Source organism: Oryctolagus cuniculus, chromosome 18, assembly GCF_051225735.1.
Source record: "Oryctolagus cuniculus isolate XC-2025 breed Fujian yellow rabbit chromosome 18, ASM5122573v1, whole genome shotgun sequence".
Taxonomy (NCBI): domain Eukaryota; kingdom Metazoa; phylum Chordata; class Mammalia; order Lagomorpha; family Leporidae; genus Oryctolagus; species Oryctolagus cuniculus.
The window spans coordinates 1,478,953-1,500,057 of record NC_142884.1 but is presented as its reverse complement, the minus strand read 5'-3'; the positions used below and the strand labels follow the sequence as shown (position 1 = coordinate 1,500,057).

General features: G+C 49.2%; 1 protein-coding gene across 2 annotated transcripts; it reads left to right on the top strand.

Annotated features, from left to right (window-relative positions):
* The first annotated feature begins 3,719 nt into the window (after nucleotides 1-3,719).
* Nucleotides 3,720-11,059, top strand: LOC149120686 (uncharacterized). Of its 2 annotated transcripts, none has more exons than XM_089319957.1 (3): nucleotides 3,720-4,198; nucleotides 8,217-8,343; nucleotides 9,489-11,059. In XM_089319957.1, the coding sequence occupies exons 1-3, from the start codon at nucleotides 4,058-4,060 to the stop codon at nucleotides 10,943-10,945; spliced, it is 1,725 nt and encodes a 574-aa protein (XP_089176083.1). In that variant the 5' UTR covers nucleotides 3,720-4,057; the 3' UTR covers nucleotides 10,946-11,059. The 2 variants fall into 2 exon arrangements, with proteins under 2 accessions (XP_089176083.1, XP_017193400.2); XM_017337911.4 differs by having other exon boundaries at nucleotides 3,736-4,072.
* The last annotated feature ends 10,046 nt before the right edge of the window (nucleotides 11,060-21,105 follow it).

Here is a 21,105-nt window from a genome sequence, read left to right as displayed (position 1 = left end):
TTTTAAAGTCTAAGTTTATAATAAACTCGTTAAGAATAAATTGAACTTGATTTCTGATGGAGAAAAATGAACTTGTTTGCCTGCAAAGCAGAGAGCTGTGCCAGGCAGTGTCTTCCAACAAAGCCCAAACCACTGTTACAGTCTCTTGGGAAGCCTGACCTTGAGGGACTGGGGAGTTTCAGAAGCTGCAATTTTGAAGTTTTTCAGGTTTTCTAGTGTGATCACAGCTGCTGAAAAATTGACTGATAAACAGGGTCACTGAGTTTAGGCTCTTGCTGATTGGTTGTTGCCTATGAATACTGGGCTGTCATGGATTCTTTGTCTTTCAGGACTGGGACTTTCTCTATTACCAGAATTTTAGAAGCTTGATCTATCAGTGATTTGATGGATTTTTTTTTTTTTTTTTTTACAGGCAGAGTAGACAGTGAGAGAGAGACAGAGAGAAAGGTCTTCCTTTGCCGTTGGTTCACCCTCCAATGGCTGCCGTGGCCGGCGCGCTGTGGCTGGCGCACCGCGCTGATCCGAAAGCTGGAGCCAGGTACTTACCCTGGTCTCCCATGGGGTGCAGGGCTCAAGGACTTGGACCATCCTCCACTGCACTCCCTGGCCACAGCAGAGAGCTGGCCTGGAAGAGGGGCAACCGGGACAGAATCCGGCGCCCCGACTGAGACTAGAACCCCGTGTGCCAGTGCCGCTAGGCGGAGGATTAGCCTAGTGAGCCACGGTGCCGGTGATTTGATGGATTTTAAGAGATTAATTACTGGGGTGAGGTTATTGTTGACTGTCTGACTTGCAAAGCATATGAAGTTATCCAAAGTTATACGTAAACAATGAGTCAGAGAAAGACTTCCTTTATTAAACACCACAAATAAGCAATTTAATTTTGCATCTCCCTCTTTTTTAATCTTCCCGTAACCAAACCTTCAGAAAGACCATAGGTATTTTCTATATTTTTATTTGGGGTGTATAATTTTAAGCTAATATTGACACTAAATGATTCAGTTACCAATTACAGTGAGATAAATAGCTCTAAATGTTGACGTTTGTGATGTATTGCTAAATACAGGATATGTATGCCATCCTGACAAGTCAACACAGGATTCAGGACAAAATTATCAAATATAGAATGTTTTTGAATTATATCCGGGTCTAATTTATAAAGCTGAGTTGAGAGGCTGGCATTGTGGTGTAGTGGGTAAGGCCACTGCTTGCAATGCCAGCATTCCACATGCGTACTGGTTCTAGACCTGGCTGCTCCACTTGCACCTAGCTGCTCCACTTCTGATCCAGATCTCTGCTAATGTGCCTGGGTAATCAGTGGAAGATGACCCAAGTGCTATATAAAGTTGAGTTAGAGTGACAATACCATTGAAAGAAAAGTGTTTTTTGTGTTTTAAGATTTATTTATTTTTGACAGAGTGGAGAGTGAGAGAGAGACGGAGAGAAAGGTCTTCCTTTTCCGTTGGTTCACCCCCCCCCAATGGACTCTGCGGCCGGCGTGCTGCAGCCAGCGCACTGCGCGCTGATCTGAAGCCAGGAGCCAGGTGCTTCTCCTGGTCTCCCATGCGGGTGCAGGGCCCAAGCAATTGGGCCATCCTCCACTGCACTCCCGGGCCACAGCAGAGCTGGACTGGAAGAGGAGCAACCTGGAAAGAATCCAGCGCCCAGACCGGGACTGGAACCCGGTGTGCCGGCACCACAGATGGAGGATTAGCCAAGTGAGCCGCGACGCTGGCCTATTTATTTATTTGAAAGAGAGTTAAGGAGAAAGAGGGAGGAGGAAAGGAGGCAGGGAGAGAGAGAGCACAATATCCTTCTGCTGGTTCACTCCTTAAATGACCACAACAGCCATGTCTAGCCATGTCTGGGCCAGATGGAAACCAGGAGTCAGGAACTCCATCCTCTTTTCCCACATAGGTAGTAGGGTCCCAAGTACTTGGGCCATCTTCTGTTGCCTTCTCTGGCACATTAGCGGGGAGTTGGATTAGAAACAGATCAATTGAGACTCGAACTGGCCCTCCAATATAGAATGCCAGCATCACCAGTGGAGCTTAACCCACTGCACCACAACACCTTCCCCTGATAGGAAAAGCTTAATGTTATCGTTTCGGAAAGTAAATGCACTGCACACACCACACAGGCCACAAGAGATCTCATCATTTGAAAAATGCAGCAGAGACAGAAGAGGAACTAGGATCCTGCCTTCATGACTAAAAGAATGTTATTGGGTGGAGGTGGGGAGACATCCTCATCTGCATTGGACAGGAAGGGAATATACCCGTTAGGGTTTGCTTTGCAGAGGTAGGGGCTTGTAATACTTGTAATATAGATTTCAGGTATCTTAGTAACTTGCAAGAAAGAGAAGTAAACAACTTTGGTCTTGTGGTTAGTGATTAAAAATACAGAACTTGGGATGGCGCCGTAGTGCAGTGGTTAATCCTCCACCTGCGGTGCCGGCATCCCATATGGGCGCTGGTTCTAGTCCCGGCTGCTCCATTTCTGATCCATCTCTCTGCTATGGCCTGGGAAAGCAGTAGAGGATGGACCAAGTCCTTGGGACCCTGCACCTGCATGGGGGACCCAGAAGAGGCTCCTGCTCCTGGCTTGGGATCAGTGCAGCTCCAGCCGTTGCGACCATTTTGGGGTGAACCAACGGAAGGAAGACCTTTCTCTGTCTCTCCCTCTCACTGTAACTCTACCTTTCAAATGAATAAATAAAAAAAAAAAAACTTTAAAAAAATACATAACCTAAGAGAACACAGGTACTAAGAGAACACAGATAAATCCTATGTGTACAGAGCACTGTCAACCCTACTCCCAACGTTTCCAGCATGTTCTACCATTCTGAAACAACACATCACCACATTGCTTCCTTGTTCATTTACACTTTTGTGGTGAGTCATTCATTATCTCTGCTTCTCCCATCATACAGCTAATGAAAATAAAACACCCGCATTTTGTAGACAAATGCATATGTGTAGAGAAGGTTCTAGCACAGCCACAGGCTCAGACTTCATTCTCTGGCTTCCTAGACTTCACCCTCTTAAACTTCACTGAGATCTTTATTTTTACGTGGCACAGGTACATTTCTGTAGAACTGTTTCTGCAACTTCCTTTAAATAACTACACAATGGCCAGTGCCACAGCTCACTAGGCTAATCCTCTGCCTGCGGCGCTGATACTCCGGGTTCTAGTCCTGGTTGTGGCGCTTGTTCTGTCCGTAGTAGGCTATGCTTCCGCCTGCAGTACCAGCTGCTCCACTTCCGATCCAGCCCTCTGCTGTGGCCTGGGAAAACAGTGGAAGATGGCCCAAGTGCTTGGGCGCCTGCACCCATGTGGGAGACCCAGAAGGAGCTCCTGGTTTCGGACTGGCCCAGCTCCAGCTGTTGTGGCCATTTGGGGAGTGAACCAGCAGATGGAAAACCTCTCTCCACTTCTCAAATAAATCAGTCTTTAAAAAAATTATAAACAAATGACGTTTTGAGTGGTTACAATGTGCCCTTATGGCATGAAAATTTTGAAATAATACATCCTTAAGATTTGCGTGAATATCCTTTTACTATATCCAAGAAAATCTAGGTGTGTCGCCTTTAAGAAACAGCCGCGCTCCGTCCTTTTTGTGGAGCCCTGGAACTCCATTTCCCAGAGTCCCCCACGGGGCACTACGTATTTATCCCTAGTAGGAGGGACGAACGGGCTAACAGACGTGCAGGAAGCGTAGGAACTACACAACCCAGAATTCCGTGGGGCGGACAGGACTGAGCCAATGCGGACCTGAGAGTCGACGCTTGCGTGCGTGCACGTCACGTGAGGGCAGTACTTCCGGCGTCCTCCTGGGAGCTGCCATTTTTGTTGCTCTATGGTTGCTTTAACGTTTCGGGCCGTGGAGCGCTTGGTTGTCACCTAGGCGACGGGGAGGCAAAGCAAGCTAAGAAGTTTGGTTCCCACTGCTAAGAGGCGAGCGTGCCCGGGCTGAGAACGGCGTGGCCCCGTCGCCGTCGCGATTGCCGGCCGCTCTCTGCCCTGTTCTCCGGCTCGGTTGGCGGAGGCCGTCCCCATGAACTCGACTCCGGTGGGTCTGCGTTCCCAGGCCCGCACCCGAGTGCTAAGGCTCGGATGGAGGGGCGCCTTCTCGGTTCACTGTGTCCAGAGGAGACGGGCGCTGTTGTGTGGGTGCTTCTATTTCAGTCATGATGAGGTGCGAGGGAGAGCATTGAGGAAACTTTGTGCAGCCAAGTGAGGTTTTGGTGCCATTGCAATGGCAGTGGGGCAGCTGGGAGCCGTGTGGTGTTGCGAAGGGAGGGCGGATGGGAAGGCTGTGACCGGAGTTCGCAGTAAAGATTGCGTGGAACGGTGGGGAGCGGAGGCGGGGAGGCTGGAGAGGAGGCCCCGGGAATATCATGGTGAGGTCGGACGAGAGTGGCGGTGCTGGGGGGAGACGTGATGATGTTCTGGGAGCCGGCAGGATTTCTTGCTGCGTCGTGCATGGCGTGTGAGTTCAGATGAAGGCGTTAAGCACCATCCTAGGTTTTCTGTTTCGTAAGCATCTATCTGGCCGGTGTTGGGAAGTCAGCTTGGTCTAGGGTTTGGCTGTCATTGTCCTCAGGGGTCGCAAAGTGAAGGCATTGAATGGGTAGATGGATACAATGGTTTGGAGATACCGTGGAATGGTGGGTGTGCACCGGACCAGGGCATGGCCTGAGGTTCAGATTGAAGAGGGGATGCTTTTGCAGTTTTTATTCACTTTATTTCAGAGACAGAGATCTTACGTCTTTTGGGTCATTACCTAAATGCCCTCAACAGGATCTCCCACTCTGGTGACAGGGACCCAAGTACTTGAGCTGTATCTGCTTCCAGGTTGAGCATTGGTAGGACACTGGGTTGGAAGCAGAGTAGCCGGAACTCGAACCAGGCACTCCTGTAGGGACGTAAGCCAGTCCTCCTAATGCCCACTTCCGTGAGTAGGGAATTCTTGCAGCTTTGATTTGAGATGGATTCTGTGGTGAGAGAAGGAATGGGTCCACAGTCCTGATAACTTCCTCCAAAAGCCGTAGACCTGGGAGATTCTGGCTAGTGTCTGCCAAAAGGAGGGCCCAGATGGGCTAAGGAGATGGCCTAGGGTGGAGACTGAGGTGTGAGGTGTGTGTTCAGTTTCTTTATCTGTGACCTTGGTTGACCATTAGTGTGTCGGTCTCTGTGGAACAAGAGAAAGCTCATCCGGGCTAGTGGAGCAGCTGGGCTGCAGACTAAGTCACTGCTCTCTTCCACATTTCAGCAAGAGGCAGGATTTACTGATCCAGCAAAGCTGCTTTCACACAGATATGTAGCAGATGGGTCTTGTTGCAGAGAGGGCTAGTAGTACCTGCCTGCTCAGCTCCTCCATTCAAGTCATTAATTTAAGATTGTTTGGAACACTTATTTAAGCTCTAAATTAAGTAGTATCCCTGTAAGTAGATGTGCATAGACAGAGAATTAGAAGTGAAGTTAGGGGGCCGGCACTGTGGTGTAATGGGTAAAGCTGTCGTCTGCAGTGCTGGCATCCCATATGGGCACTGGTTCAAGACCCAGCTGCCTCACTTCTGGTCCAGCTCTCTGCTATGGCCTGGGAAAGCAGTAGAAGATGGCCCAAGTCTTTGGGTTCCTGCACCCATGTGAGAGACCTGGAAGAAGCTCCTGACTCCTAGCTTCGGATCAGTGCAGCTCCGGCTGTTGCGGCCTATTGGAGCGTGAACCAGCGGATGGAAGATCTCTCCCTCTCTCTGCCTCTCCTTCTCTGTGTAACTCTGACTTTCAAATAAATAAATAAATCTTTAAAAAAATTAAATTTAGTAGGCATAGCACTTGGGCCATCCTCCACTGCACTCCCAGGCCATAGCAGAGAGCTGGACAGGAAGCGGAGTAGCCAGGTCTCAAACTGGCGCCCATATGGGATGGGCCAGAGCGTTAACCCACTGCGCCACAGCGCCAGCCCCTTAAATTTAAATTTGATTCAAAGCTTCATTCTAGTTCTCCTGCTGGCCACCGTGTTCTGAATGTCTAACCTGAATTTTTGCCAGCAGCCTCTGGAACACATGACACATGGCTTCACTCCTGATACTCCCTCTGAAAGTTCTGCATATTGTGATGTCCCCCTTTTTAGGTGGTGGAGTATCTGTCTGTCCAAACAAGGACACTGGATGGTGGTAGTGGGGGGTCCATGAAGGGGTGTGTGTGTGTGTGTGTGTATTTATGTATGACTGTGAGTGTGTAAGACAGTGGTGTCTAGGAGTGAGACTTCTGAGGTGAGAGTAACCATATGAGTGCCGAGGGGGAATGGGAGATCTGTGAGGAGCATGTTTAAGTGTTGACTAGGGTGGCATGAAGGTGTGGTAGAGTGGTGAAGGTCAGTGCTGGGTTTTGGGTGAGGTTTTGATGGACAGCAGGTGATCTTGACTGCTTAAGGGACAGGGTGTGAAATCAGAAGTGAGAGATATGGGCCATGCTGTGATGCAGTAGGTTAACACTCCTGTGGTGCTGACATCCCATGGGAGGGAACCCATGGAAGGGTTATGGCCTTGCACCCTCATGGGAGACCTGGAAGAAGCTCCTGGCTCCTGGCTTCAGATCAGCCCAGCTCTGTCCGTTGTGGCCATTTGGGGAGTGAACCAGTGGGTGGAAGACCTTTCTCTCTGCCTCTCCCTCTCACTGTCTGTAACCCTGCCTGTCTAATAAATAAATAAAATCTTAAAAAAAAAAAAAAAAAAAAAAAAGAAGTGAGGGACAGCCAGGAAGATGTGAGGTCCTCATGTACGTTTGGGTGACTGTGAAGTGAGAAACAGTGCCAGGTGGGGAGACCTTCAAAGCAAGGGTTGAGCTTCCCAGGGCATTGATGTACTGGGGCAGAATTGGCTGCTGAAGTTATTTGTCATGACCTACTGCCTGGTTTCTGTGTACAGAATGATCTGTTTGGAGGTAAAAGGAACCACTATAGTGTGTGTTGGGAGGTGTCTGGAATTGCAGTAAGAAGGGGCTAGAGAGATGACTGAGGGGTAGTGAGACATAGGTGGGAGGAGTGAAAAGAATGGCCCTTCGTAGGTGAAGCCACCGCTTGTGGTGCCAGCATTCCATTTGGGCTCCAGTTCGAGTCCCAGCTGCTCCACTTCTGATCCAGCTCTCTGCTGTGGCCTGGGAAAGCAGTGGAGGACAGCCCAAGTGCTGGGGCCCCTGCACCCGTTTGGGAGACCTGGAAGAGGCTCCTGGCTCTTGGCTTCAGATCAGCACAGCTCCAACCATTGTGGCTAGTTGGGGAGTGAACCAGCAGATGGGAGATCTGTCTGTCTGTCTGTCTCTCTCTCTCTGCCTCTCTGTAACTCTGCCTTTCAAATAAGTAAATAAAATCTTAAAAAAAAAAAAAATGGTGTCCTTGACCCTAGCACTGGGCACATAAAGGAGACCGATGAGTCTGAGTTTGGTTGTCAGAGAAATTAGCTGATGAAATTAGGGGAGGGGTCCACATAGCAGGCCCACAGCCTGCTTTTTTTTCTACTTCTTTCAGCACCAGTTTTTCTGTGTGCTGAATGCAGTGACCAATGGAGATGAGAGAAAGGGTGCCAGTAGCACCAAGGACCTGCTGTCTCATCCCCATTGGGAAGGGATGGAGGGAAGTCTAGCAAAATATGAATATGTGGGGGAAAAGGACTGAGAACCTGGAGAGAGAAGTGTGGTAGTGATTGTACCCAGTGGGTTTTAATTTAGGGACTGACAACAGGAATAGGCCAATGCCGTTGAAAGAGTTTATTTCTTACCCATTTATGAGGAAGATGCCTACCATGTAATTCAGAGCCACGTGATGAAGTAATCAGATTTTTGTAGGAGGCAAAAGACAGGGACAAGAGGTAAGCTTAGGACACAGCATTTGTTGGCATTCCCAAGGGAAAAGCAAGGCGGGCAGAGTGATCAGTTGAGGTTTGGCTAATTTGAATAATTCGAGCACACCTGGAGCTCAAGGGCTATCACTCATTTCTTGCACCTGGTCCTGGGTTCATTTAGGATTAGGGAAATCTAGCTTAGTGTGTGAGTTAGATAAGAAGATTGTTCAGAATTTGGGGTCTGGATGGAAGGGGCGATGTAAACAAATTTGGCCCCATAAGCAGTGAATGCCAAATAGCTAAATGAAAATCTAAGAAGACAGCATGACAAGAAGCTGCTCCTCTACTGACCTTTCCCAATTTTGGCAGGGCCGTGTGGCCTTTGAGGATGTGGCCGTATATTTCTCCCAGGAGGAGTGGGGACACCTTGACGAAGCACAGAGGCTTTTATACTGTGATGTGATGCTGGAGAATTTGGCACTTTTGTCTTCACTAGGTAAGGTCCTCGTACTCTCCCAGGATCCCTGGCTGGGTGCTTTTCTCTTCTTTTTACCCGAGGGTGGCTCTGTCTTCTCCACACTGGGCTGTGGGTGCCACTTCCTTCCCTCATACATGTTTTGTGGGAGCCGCATGGGTTCTGTGCACTGTATTTGTCTCCCCACAACCATCCCGGTCCCATGCTGCTCTTGCAACATGAGCCTCGAGAGTTAGAAATTTTGTAGTTTCTCAAAGAGATCCCAGTGATCTTGCCTGTCCCTGGTCAGATTGCCCTGTACAGCTGCATGGATCCTCAGTTCCTCTTGGAGGTATTTTTGTGCTGTGCCGGGAATTTCAGTCACCTGGTCACCAGTTTGATTCTATAAGACTTCCCTGACTTTAAAGCATTTTTAGAATGTGGGATGAATCTGTGTGGGGGATCCAGGCCACGCCCCTTCCTTGTTATTCCCATGGGACTGGCCTCTTCACATTCCCTATAATTTCTCACCTTTAGCCCTGGCAACTTGAGAGGGCAGTATTTCTCCAGCAGGGCATTACTGGTACTGAAAGTTGGAAGAGAATATGAAGTCAGAGCTGTGTTCCGGTCACACTGGGAACTGTCCTGATGCCACGGCCAGTGACTGCACCTCATTGCCGTGTCTTCTTCCCCATTGTCATTTCTACTCTGACTTCCTGCCACTTCTTCTGCCCCGTCTCTCACTTCTGTGGCCTCTGTGTCCTGCTCATTGTATTCCACTGCTCCTTTAGCTTGGCCTCCAATATATGACTTGAGAGTTTAGGTGTTGTAAAGTCTGCACATCTCTCTCTATCTTGAACACTTGCTGCTCTGTTGCAGTCAGATATCTCTGGGTTTGGAAACAATCTTCCACACTCTGCTCAACAGGAAGCCATTCAGAGAGGAGCGGGTTGAAGACCCTGCTTCTCCTCCCTGCACAGGACCCCTCCCTGTGTCCTTACTCATGATCAGGGCTCCCTTAGTAGGGGAGCTTGAGGGTCCAGTTGTGCATAGCAGGCCTTCCTCTCAGCAGCTTGAGTGTCCATTAGATGGACTTGCTTGTCTGATTTCTGATACCCATTTACAAAGGCTTTCTGTCCTGCCCCTATTAGTTAACATGTACTTCATCACCATTTCTGTTTGTACAGGTTGTTGGCATGGAGCTGAGAATGAGAAGGTACCTTCTGAACAAGATGTTTTTGTAGGATTGTCACAGATCATGACTCCAAAGCCAGGTTTGTCCACTCCAAAGGCCCACCTTAGTGAGATGTGTGGCCCACTCTTGAAAGACATTCTGCAGTTGGTTGAGCACCGTAGAATACAAACTGAGCAAAAACCACGCATTTGCGAGGCAGAGCTCTGCCAGCACCAAAAACAGACTGGAGAGAATCTTCCCAGAAGGGACAACTGGAGCCCTTCGTTTTCCAAGAACCACAGAGTTCACATGGCAGAGAGGACCTTCACACACAGGGAGGGTTGGAGGGACTTGCCAGCCACGCCGGACCTCACCCAGCACCAGGCCCCTTACCATGGGTGGAAGCCATACAAGGAAACGGAGGGTGGCAAAGCCTTTCAAGCTGGACACACCGACTGCACGTGTGGTGAATGTGGGAAAGTCCTCAGATGCCGACATTCACTCGTTGAGCACCAGAAAGTTCACACAGGAGAAAGGCCTTATGAGTGCAGCAAATGTGGGAAGTTCTTTAGGTACAACGCTAACTTCATGAAACATCAGAGAACTCACAGTGGAGAAAGGACTTACGAGTGCAGAGAGTGTGGAAAGTCCTTTTTGTACAACTACAGACTCATGAGACATAAGAGGGTTCATACTGGAGAAAGGCCTTATGAGTGCGACATATGTGGGAAATTTTTTAGGTACAGCTCCACCTTCTTTAGACATCAGAGAGTTCACACTGGAGAAAGGCCTTATGAGTGTAGTGAATGTGGGAAATTCTTTATGGACAGCTCCACTCTCATTAAACATCAGCGAGTTCACACTGGAGAAAGGCCTTATAAGTGCAGTGAATGTGGGAAATTCTTCAGATATAACTCCACCCTCATTAGGCATCAGAGAATTCACACTGGAGAAAGGCCATATGAGTGCAGCATATGTGGGGAGTTGTTTAGGTACAACTCCAAGCTCATTAAACATTGGAGAAATCACACAGGAGAAAGGCCTTACAAGTGTAGCGAATGTGGGAAAGCCTTTAGGTACCACTGCAGACTCATTAGACATCAGAGAGTTCACACAGGAGAAAGGCCTTATGAGTGCAGTGAATGTGGGAAATTGTTTAGGTACAACTCCAACCTCATTAAACATTGGAGAAATCACACTGGAGAAAGGCCTTATGAGTGCAGTGAGTGTGGGAAAGCCTTCAGCCACAAACATATACTCGTGGAACACCAGAAAATCCACACTGGCGAAAGGCCTTATGAGTGCAGTGAATGTGGGAAGGCCTTCATTAGGAAGTCCCACCTTGTTCACCACCAGAAAATCCACACTGAAGAGCGGCTTATGTGCTCTGTGAAGGTAGGGAATGCGATAGACATAACTCCGACTTCATTACACATCAGAGATTTCACAATGAAGAAAATTTACCATTGACTCTTTATTGGACAGTTCAGTAATGTTATATAAATATAAATTCATATTTTTGTATGCAACTTACCTGCAAAACTCTTCATCATGAAAAAGTAAACTATCTCCATTAAACCAGAACTACTTCTGTTCCTTCCCTGTTGCCCCTGGGAACTATGTTTCTATACCCTATTGGTACTTCATGTAAGTAGAATTACACAGCATCTGTTTTGACTGGCTTACTTCCACTTTAGAAAATTTCTTAAGGTTCACCCGTGTTGTATCATGTGTCAGAATTTCCTTCGTTTTGTTTTTTTCCTTGGTGAAATATTCCGTGTGTGTGTGTGTGTGTGTGTGTATCATGTTTCTTTATCCATTCATCCATTTGTGGACATTTGGATTAGTTCTGTCTTTTGGCAAATATTTGGAATAATGCTGTGGTGATGAGTGTACCAATATCTTCTCATGACTTTGCTTTCATTTACCCAAAGGTACATGCCCAGAAGTGAAAATACTAGATCATATAGTATTCCTGTTTTCCATTTCTGCAGAACTGTCTTTCATAGTACTTGTGCCATTTTACATTCCCACCAATACTACATAAGGGCTTCAGTCTTATCTACATCCTTACATTTTCTGGGTTTTATTACTCTAAGAATTTATTTTTAAAAAAGATTTTATTTGTTTATTTGAAAGGCAATGTGAGATCAAGAGAGGTCTTCCATCTGCTGCTTCACTGTCCAAATGGCTGCAGAGTCTGGGGCAGAAGTCCCTTTGAGTCTACTACATGAGTGGCCATCTGCTGCTGCTTTCCCAGGCTTATTAGCAGGCAAATGAAGCTGCTGGGACTTGACCTGGCTCTCTGATGTGGGATGCCAGCCTTGCAAATGGCAGCTTAACTTGCTGTACCACAGTACCGGCACCCTCTGTTTTTGTTTGCTTGCTTGTAGCTATCCTATTGGTTTTGAGGTAGAAACAATGCATTTTAAATTATCCTAATGATTAGTGATACAGAGCATGTTTTCTTGTGCTTGTTAGGATTTGTGTATGTTGAAAAGTATCATTTTATCTTTTTCCATTTTTAAATGGGGTTATTTTATTGAGTGGTAGGAATTTTTAATATACTTTTATGTATTATATATATATTTTATATGTAGGGATGCAGCATGACATGGGTGTAGCCATATTGGTTGTAACCACCATCCTGACTTGCTGGTAGCCATCCAGACACTATGGCATAGACGAAGTTATTAAGATAATCTGGTATCTGGGATGTATCTTATCCAGCTTCCGAAATGTTAGTATTTCTTTAAAAAGTCCAGGTAAATTGTGGTTGGCTATGGACACCTTTGTTTGGTGTAGCAAATAAACCCTCTTTCCTCTTGCTTTGGGGTGCATAGGATCATCTCGTCTTGCTGCTGCCTGAGATACACTGCTGTCCGTAAATTCTTGATAAAGTGTACTAAGTGTGTTCCTGGGTTTGTTTGTCTCTTGCTTCATTTGTTCAGCACCTTTTTTTTTTTTTTTTTTTTTTTTTTTTTTTTTGACAGGCAGAGTGGACAGTGAGAGAGAGAGACAGAGAGAAAGGTCTTCCTTTTGCCGTTGGTTCACCCTCCAATGGCCTCCGCTGGCGCTCTGTGGCCGGCATACCGCGCTGATCCTATGGCAGGAGCCAGGTGCTTCTCCTGGTCTCCCATGTGGTGCAGAGTCCAAGCACTTGGGCCATCCTCCACTGCACTCCCTGGCCACAGCAGAGAGCTGGCCTGGAAGAGGGGCAACCGGGACAGAATCCGGTGCCCCAACCGGGACTAGAACCTGGTGTGCCGGTGCTGCAAGGCGGAGGATTAGCCTAGTGAGCCATGGCGCCGGCCTTGTTCAGCACCTTTCACCTTTGGTGACCAGCTTGCATATGCTAGGTTTTTCCAGAAACACTACATGTTGCCTTTTTTCTCTGTTGATCATGTCCTTTGGTGAGATTTTTATCTCGGTGTTCACTTTATCCATTTTTGCCTGTTACCCTGCTTTTATGTTTTATTCCAAGAATTTTGTATTTGTAGGTTTCATACTTAAGTGTTTGGTCCATTTTTGTATGTGATGTAAGGCAAGGCTCCAAATTCATGTTTTTGTATGTGGATACCCAGTTTTCCAAGCACCATTTATTGAAGTCTCCTTTCCCCTATTGAATATCCTTGGGACACTTTAAAAATTGTTTGCCTCGGCCAGCGCTGCGGCTCAATAGGCTAATCCTCTGCCTGTGGCGCCGGAACCCTGAGTTCTAGTCCCGGTTGGGGCACCGGATTCTGTCCCGGTTGCTCCTCTTCCAGTCCAGCTCTCTGCTGTGGCCCGGGAGTGCAGTGGAGGATGGCCCAAGTCCTTGGGCCCTGCACCTGCATGGGAGACCAGGAGACGCACCTGGCTCTTGGCTTCGGATCAGCGCAGTGCGCCGGCTGCAGTGGCCACTGGGGGGTGAACCAACGGCAAAGGAAGACCTTTCTCTCTGTCTCTCTCACTGTCCACTCTGCATGTCAAAAAAAAATTTTTTTTTAATGAAATAAAAATTGTTTTCCTGGTGTTGGCATTGTGCTGGCAGCCATTGTCTGCAATACTGGCATCTCAGGTAAACACCAGTTCAAGTTCTGGCTGCTCCACTTCTGGTGCAGCTCCCTACTAATGTGGCTGGGAAAATTGCAGAAGATGGCGAAGTGCTTCCAGCCACATGGGAGACCTGGATGGAGTTCAGGGTTCCTGGCTTTGGCCCAGCCCCAACCATGTGGCCATTTAAGGAGTAAGACAGCAGATGGACAATCTCTCACTGTCTGTTCTCTGTAACTCTGCCTTTCAAATGAATAAATAAATCTGTAAAAAATCATTTAACTGCATATGCCAGAGTTATTTCTTGACTGTTTTCTTGGTCTACATGTCTATGTATAAATAATATACATAAATAAATACTCTTAACTCAGTTTTATGTCCTAGGCTAGAGGCAAGTCAGTTCCTTTTTCGGAGCAGCTGATCATGTCCACACTTCCAACCACTTCTGTTATCGTGCTGTCACATTCTGAGCCATATACCAGCTCAAACTATTTACTAATCCATAGCAACCTGGGAAACTTAGATAACCCAGTTGGCTCCCCTTCCATAAGCTGACCCCCATGGGTCAGGTTGCATCAGGCAGTCACAGATTCAACTCCCCATGAGGCCCTGCCCAAGTTCTCTCATTCCTACCTGTAAGTAACAGTTCTGCCTTTGGTGTATCCAAGAAATGGTCTGTTTCTTGTCAGCAAAGGAACTTTTAAATCTTGCAAAACCACTCCACACCCTGGAGAGTACAAGTGCAGTGAATATTGGCGATGTCTAATTGACCTAACCTCCATGAGGACCGGCAGGTTCAGACTGAAGAAACACTTAGGAATGAAGACAATGTGGTAGTCTTCCCTGTTCAACATAATAACAGAAGAAAGCTCTGGAGATTAGCTTTGTAAAGGAGACAGCCAGAAGTTGAATTTATTTTTTTTTTTTTTTTTTTTTTTTTTTTTTTTTTTTTTTTTACAGGCAGAGTAGACAGAGAGAGACAGAGAGAAAGGTCTTCTTTTGCCGTTGGTTCACCCTCCAATGGCCGCCGCGGCCGGCGCACCATGCTGATCTGAGAGCAGGAGCCAGGTGCTTCTCCTGGTCTCCCCTGGGGTGCAGGGCCCAAGGACTTGGGCCATCCTCCACTGCACTCCGGGCCACAGCAGAGAGCTGGCCTGGAAGAGGGGCAACTGGGACAGAATCCGGCACCCGGACCGGGACTAGAACCTGGTGTGCCGGCACCGCTAGGCGGAGGATTAGCCTATTGAGCCGCGGTGCCGGCCCAGGAGTTGAACTTTGTACATGAAAAATTGATATTAGGGCTATTCTCTGCATTGTCAGATACATGACAAATTTTTGTGAATTATGCTGCCCTTTGGAACTTGCCTGGGACCTTTGCCAGAGTTGCATCGTTGCCAGTGCTGTTACAAAAGTCATCTCTCTATCAACTGGCCGAGATCCACAGCGCGTAATACCTTAGTCACTGAAATGCTCAGGCACAGCAGCATGCTGAGTTGTCCTTTTGTCTGCAAGATTTACCAGTCATTTGAACCCTTTGGGGTCGCAGTCCCTCCCTCAAGTTGGTTTGGGTGTGGATATCAGCTTTGGACAGAGGACTTAGGTTGGCTTTGGGTGACAGCTTGAAGAGATTTTCCTCCTCCCGGGGCATTACTGGTTATCCTTTGACTCTTGGGATGAATTTTTCCAACCTGCTAAACTCCCCTGCTGGTTTTTGTAATACTACAGGCCACATTTAAGCTACCTTTAATTTGGGGGTATTTATTCACTATCTGTTGTAGGTTTGGAACAATGTTGGTCTCTGCTAGAATGAAATAATAAGCAGTTTGCATGGGACCTCTATTTTGTTTAATGTTGAGGAAAGAACAGGAAGACAAAGATAACTCACCCGAATTCAGAGCAATTTGCATTACTGCATGAGACCTTCTAGAAAAATCTGAACTTCTACTTCTGTCCTTAATAAAAGATTATTCATATTTTGCAAAATCACTTTGTGAATGGAGCAATTGCCTTAACATCTTGAAGGCATTTGACAGTAACATGAGTTGAGTGTACACAGATTTCTCATATTCCTTGCCTGTTGAGGGATAGGTATCTCTTGAGACCTGCCTAGAAGCTGTGTATCCAGAACTCAAAAGCTGTGTAAGTAGGTGTTCCTGCTGTAGATATTCAGAGTCAGGAAACAATATTCTGTGAAGAAATGGTGGTTGGATTGATAGGAAGTAGAAGAGAGCGCAGTAGAGTATAAGCCCCCTCTGAAAGGGCATCTGCAGATGTCCCTGTAACTGTGACTTTGTGGAATGACGTAGTGTGGAAATTCCACAGTGTACCTCCTGCAGCCAAAGGGACCATCAGACAAGTCATCCAAAAATATTAATGGATTCCTCATAGCCCTCCTGGGCTATCAATTTCATACCATAGTTGCACGAATAGTAACCTCATGACAGAGAAAGAAATGTTACAGTCTAAGAATGGATCTTCTGTGACCTTCTGTAGCCATCGTCTGTCTCAGGTGGATATAAATGGCCTTCATTGCTCCCCAGTTTTTGTTTCCCAAGACATTGGGGACCTACTGAAGATGTGGGGACTGTGTGCATGGGGAGTCAATGCACTTTTTGCCATCTCTTATTTTTCTAGGGGAAGGGGACATCCGCATGTTTTGTGGAATCCTTAACAAATTTATTGAGGGATACTTGACATATATTGAACTACATCCATTAAAAGTGTAATATATGTTTTCATGTATGTATGTCCCATGAGAACTTTCCTAAAACGTCCTAATAATAAACTTAGCTGTTGCTCCAGATAGTTTTATTTGACTATTTTGTATTTTCTGTCTCTCAGCCTTGCTCACTTTCCCAACCTTAGGTAGCCATTGATTAGTAACTCTACAGGTTAGTTCCCATTTTCCAGAATAGAATAAAAGGAACCCTACTGTTATGCTTCTGTGGATTATTTTGTTAAGTATATTTTAAAAAAGATTTGTTTATTTATTCAAAAGAGTTACACAGAGAGAGGAGAGGCAGAGAGAGAGAAAGAGAGGTCTTCCATCTGATGGTTCACTCCCCAATTGGCCACAACAGCCGGAGCTGCGCCGATCCAAAGCCAAGAGCCAGGAGATTCTTCCTGGTCTCTCACCTGTGTGCAGGGGCTCAAGGATTTGGGCCATCTTCCACTATTTCCCTGGCCATAGCAGAGAGCTGGATGGGAAGTGGAGCAGCCAGATCTCGAACCGGCATCCACGTGGGACAGTATCTAGTTTCTTTTTTTTTTTTTTTTAATTGTGGGGAGCAATCCGGACTAGACTAAGTTACTGGAATTAAGACTTATTCTATGCACCTGCTCTCCCACAATATGGCGCTGGGAGAGGAGAAAACAGCTTCTACGCAGCTGCCTCCAGTTCAACCAATAAACTGTAGGACTTGCTCCTGATTGGTGGAGAGCAGCGTACTCGGCGTGTGGGCAGCCGAGTTAGGATTGGCGGAGCAGGACTATAAAGGAGGAGAGAGACGGCATGCACGAGGAACATCTAAGGGGAACACCTGTGCAGCCCCCGAGAAAGCCGGCCGGCGGTGTGCCGCTCCCCTGCGGAAGTGGGGAATGTGGCCAGGGGGAACCGCCCTTCCACGGAGGTGGAAGGGATAGTAGCCAACCCGGGAAGAACCAGCAGCAAACCCGGGGAGGGCTGAGCAGACGAAAGAACAGCGCAGGGTCCTGTGTCGTTCCTCCACGAAGAGGGGGAGCGACATAATGGTGCCGTGACTCGGATAGGAAACCCAGGACGGATAGGAAACCCAGGACGGATAGGAAACTTAGGAGGGAAGAAGTGGAAAATGCCGGAGAGAGAGACTAGCAAACAGCCTAGGGAAAAGCCGGACGAAAAAGGTGCCGGAAGAAGCTATTGAAAGCCTAGGCATAGACTCAGATACGGACTACGGGGGGAAGCTGGGAGAAATCTCTAAGGTCGAAAGCGAAAGTGAAAGCTAGAACAAACAGACTCGGATGCGGACTGTGGGGAGAGGCCAGGAGAAATGAGGGAGGAGTATTGTTGGAAGAAAACTTAGGGAAACATACCGGGTAGAGAAAAATGTTAGGGAAATTGAAGCCGCGGGGGGCAGGCCAAGGCGGAGACGAAAGCCACTTTGGGATTCTCAAGTTAGCCCGGGAATAGGGGGCGAAAAGTTAAAACCAGAAGCGGAAACGTAAGCCTGGTTGGGATCCGTCTGATTAGCCCGGGGAGCAAAGGACGGGAAGCCAAACCGTGGGGCGGAGACGTAAGCTGGGTTGAATTCGCCAGGCTAGCCCGGGGAACTTTGATTGAATGCTAGTGTCGGAGACGCAAGCTACGCTGTGTGACTCGCGGAAGCCGCCGCGTGCAGAGAGAGCATGGGGCGTGAATAGATAGGGAACGCGGGGCTGGCGCGAGGCCGTGGTTCAGACGTGAAAGGGCTAGTGAGAGACCGCGGAGTGTGCGCGCAAAGCCGAGCCGCGCAGAGCCGGGAGCCCGCCGGCGGGGCGAGGCGCCGGGAAGCCGCGCGGAGCCGTGAAGCTGCCACCGGGCGGGCGCCGGGAAGCCGCGGGGATAAGAGAAACAGAAGTTTAGAAGTAAAATGAGAGAAATAGGAATGCTGGAAGATAGAAGTAAAATGGGAGAAATAGGAATGCCCAGAGATAGAGAAATAGAGAAATAGAAAGGCCTCCCCTCAACATGGCAATGAGAAAGCTTGGATTTGGTCTGCCTGATTAGGGAGGCGGTGAGCACCTGCGGGCGGCTAGCAGCTTATGCGCCGCAGGTCACCGAAGACAGGCACGAATTAACATCAATAAGGCCTCCCCACAATACAACAATTAGAAGGCTTGGATTCGGTCTGCCCGATTAGTGAGGCGATGAGCACCTGCGGCGGCTAGCAGCTTATGCGCCGCAGGTCACCGAAGATAGGCACGAACCAACACTAATAAGTCTCCCCCACAATACGGCAATGAGAAGGCTTGGATTCGGTTTGCCTGATTGTTAGGGCTTGTAAGCCCCTGCAGGCAGAGCAGAGCATGCGCTGCGGGGCACCGAACACAGGCACGCATCAGCGCCTAAAAACCTCCTCACAACATGGCGAAGAGAGGACCCGGATTCGGTTTTCCTGATTGATAGGACTTGTAAGAACCTGTGGCAACTCTAGCAAGTAGAGCAGAGTGTGTGCCGCGGGACACCGAAGACAGGCGCATATCAACGCCAAAAAATAAAAAGAAAGGGGGATCTGTGGGGAGCAGCCCGGACTGGACTGAGTTACTGGAATTAAGACTTATTCTGTGCATCTGCTCTCCCACAATATGGCGCTGGGAGAGGAGAAAACAGCTTCTACGCAGCTGCCTCCAGTTCAACCAATAAACTGTAGGACTTGCTCCTGATTGGAGGAGAGCAGCGTACTCGGCGTGTGGGCAGCCGAGTTGGGATTGGCAGAGGAGGACTATAAAGGAGGAGAGAGACGGCATGCACGAGGAACATCTAAGAGGAACATCTAAGGGGAACACCTGTGCAGCCCCCGAGAGAGCCGGCCGGCGGTGTGCCGCTCCCCTGCGGAAGTGGGGAATGTGGCTAGGGGGAACTGCCCTTCCACGGAGGTGGAAGGGACGGTAGCCAACCCGGGAAGAACCAGCAGCAAACCCGGGGAGAGCCGAGCAGACGAAAGAACAGCGCAGGGTCTTGTGTCGTTCCTCCACGAAGAGGGGGAGCGACATAATGGTGCCGTGACTCGGATAGGAAGCCTAGGCAGCGTTCAGTGTTGCTCCTCCACGAAGAGGGGGAACGACATTTAATAAAGATTTATTTTATTTATTTGAAAGAGTTACAGAGAGAGGTAGAGACTGAGAGGTCTTCCATCTGCTGGTTCACTCCCAGATGGCTGCAACGGCTGGAGCTGCGCGGATCTGAAGCCAGGAGCCAGGAGCTTCTTCCAGGTCTCCCACGTGGGTGCAGGGGCCCAAGGACTTGGGGCATCTTCTGCTTTCCCAGGCCATAGCAGAGAGCTGGAGTGGAAGAGGAGCAACCGGGACAGAATCCGGTGCCCCAACTGGGACTAGAACCTGGAGTGCTGGCACCGCAGGTGGAGGATTAGCCTAGTGAGCCACGGCGTCAGCCCCAGCACATAGGTTGTATCTTTTTAAAAATCCATGACAAATATTTCGGATATAAAGTCATATGTTTACAAAAATGTTTTCACCAGGTTGGAGCACAATGACTGATCATTTGCGCAAGAAAAATCACTACCCCTGCCCCCGTAATGCTCTGTGTGGGGTCTTTTTCTTCTTGTCTCTGGTGCGATATACTGAAGCAGTCTCTAAAAGCTTCAATCTAGGCGAACTTGACAAGCAACAGAACAGCTGGCAGCTGGAAGTGAGCGCCCACCTGTCCCTTGGGATGTGTATCACTTGGAGACTTGCAGTAGTTCCCAGGAAGGCTTTCACAGAGTTGTTCTAGACTGCACTCAGGGAAAAACCTGATTATTTTCCTTTTAAGAGCCAGTAAACCCTCTCCCAATCACTGGGATCCCAGAATTCCATTTCCCAAAGCCACTCCCAGGCTTCGGTGCCGTGGGAACCACGCTACCCAGAAGCCTCTGCCGAGGCGAGCGGATTCCCCGAAGGCCTAGCGGGTCTTTACCCACACGTGCCCGCACGGCGCGTGTGGGCGGGACCTCCGGCGACGCCCCCGTGGCGGCGCTCTGATTTTCGGTGCACTGACCGAGGGGTCGCGGAGCGGTAAGGCGGGAGGCCAGGCCTGGACTCCGCTGCGCGGGGACCCGCGTGAGGTTCCGCCGAGCAGGGTTGGGGCCGGTGCCCTCAGCTCTGTCCCGGTCACCCGTCGCCCCCGCACCGCCCTCCCTGGCGCGGTTGGCGGAGGCCGCCCCCATGAAGTCCACTCAGGTGGGTGCTGTGTCCGCGGGCCCTCCGCGTCTCAGCACCAAGCCTGGACGGAGCGGAGCCTGCCGGGTTCGTTGCTGGCCGGGGAGAGCAGCGTCGGGACCTGGGGCGGTCCCCTTCCAGCCTTCGCGACGAGAGGCGGGGGGCTCCCGCCCTGGGCCGGCGGCCTTGGGGAAGCACGGGTGTCCATGCTGCGGGAGGGTGAGGTGGGGTCTGGCCTGGGGCGCTGGGGAGGGAGCTGCTAGCCCGCAGCTGTTGGAAGTGGAGAGGAGCGGCGCGTTAGCTGAAGGCAGGGAGACCCAGAAGGGGCCACTGCAGAGACCCACGGGAACCGAGGACGGCGGAGGCGGAGCGTGGTGATGTGTTGGGTAGATCTGCCGCGAGTGGGCAGGGACGGTCTGGCCTGAAAACCTGGAGGAGTGGGGGTGAGGAGTCCGCGTGGGAGCCCGCTCACGGGAGCTCGTGGGTTGGATTTTCGATGTGGTGGTGAGCATGCCACGAGATGGAGACGTGACGCGTGGTGGATGTGGATTCCAGAGGTCAGGGAAGGTCACTGGTCTGAAGCCCTCAGGATTAGACGCATGGGCTGGGCCGGGCCTGGGCCTGGGCCTGGGCCTGGGCCTGGGCCTGGTGGTCGGGGTGAAGGGGGAGAGCGTGTGGCGGGCTGCTGGTGGGGACCCTTG

Excerpts from the sequence above, each read along its gene's own strand:
- LOC149120686 (XM_089319957.1), top strand. The coding sequence starts at position 4,058 with ATGAACTCGACTCCGGTGGGTCTGCGTTCCCAGGCCCGCACCCGAGTG. Across the intron at positions 4,199-8,216 it reads TCTATTTCAGTCATGATGAG|GGCCGTGTGGCCTTTGAGGA; the intron begins GTGCGAGGGAGA and ends CAATTTTGGCAG. Across the intron at positions 8,344-9,488 it reads GGCACTTTTGTCTTCACTAG|GTTGTTGGCATGGAGCTGAG; the intron begins GTAAGGTCCTCG and ends CTGTTTGTACAG.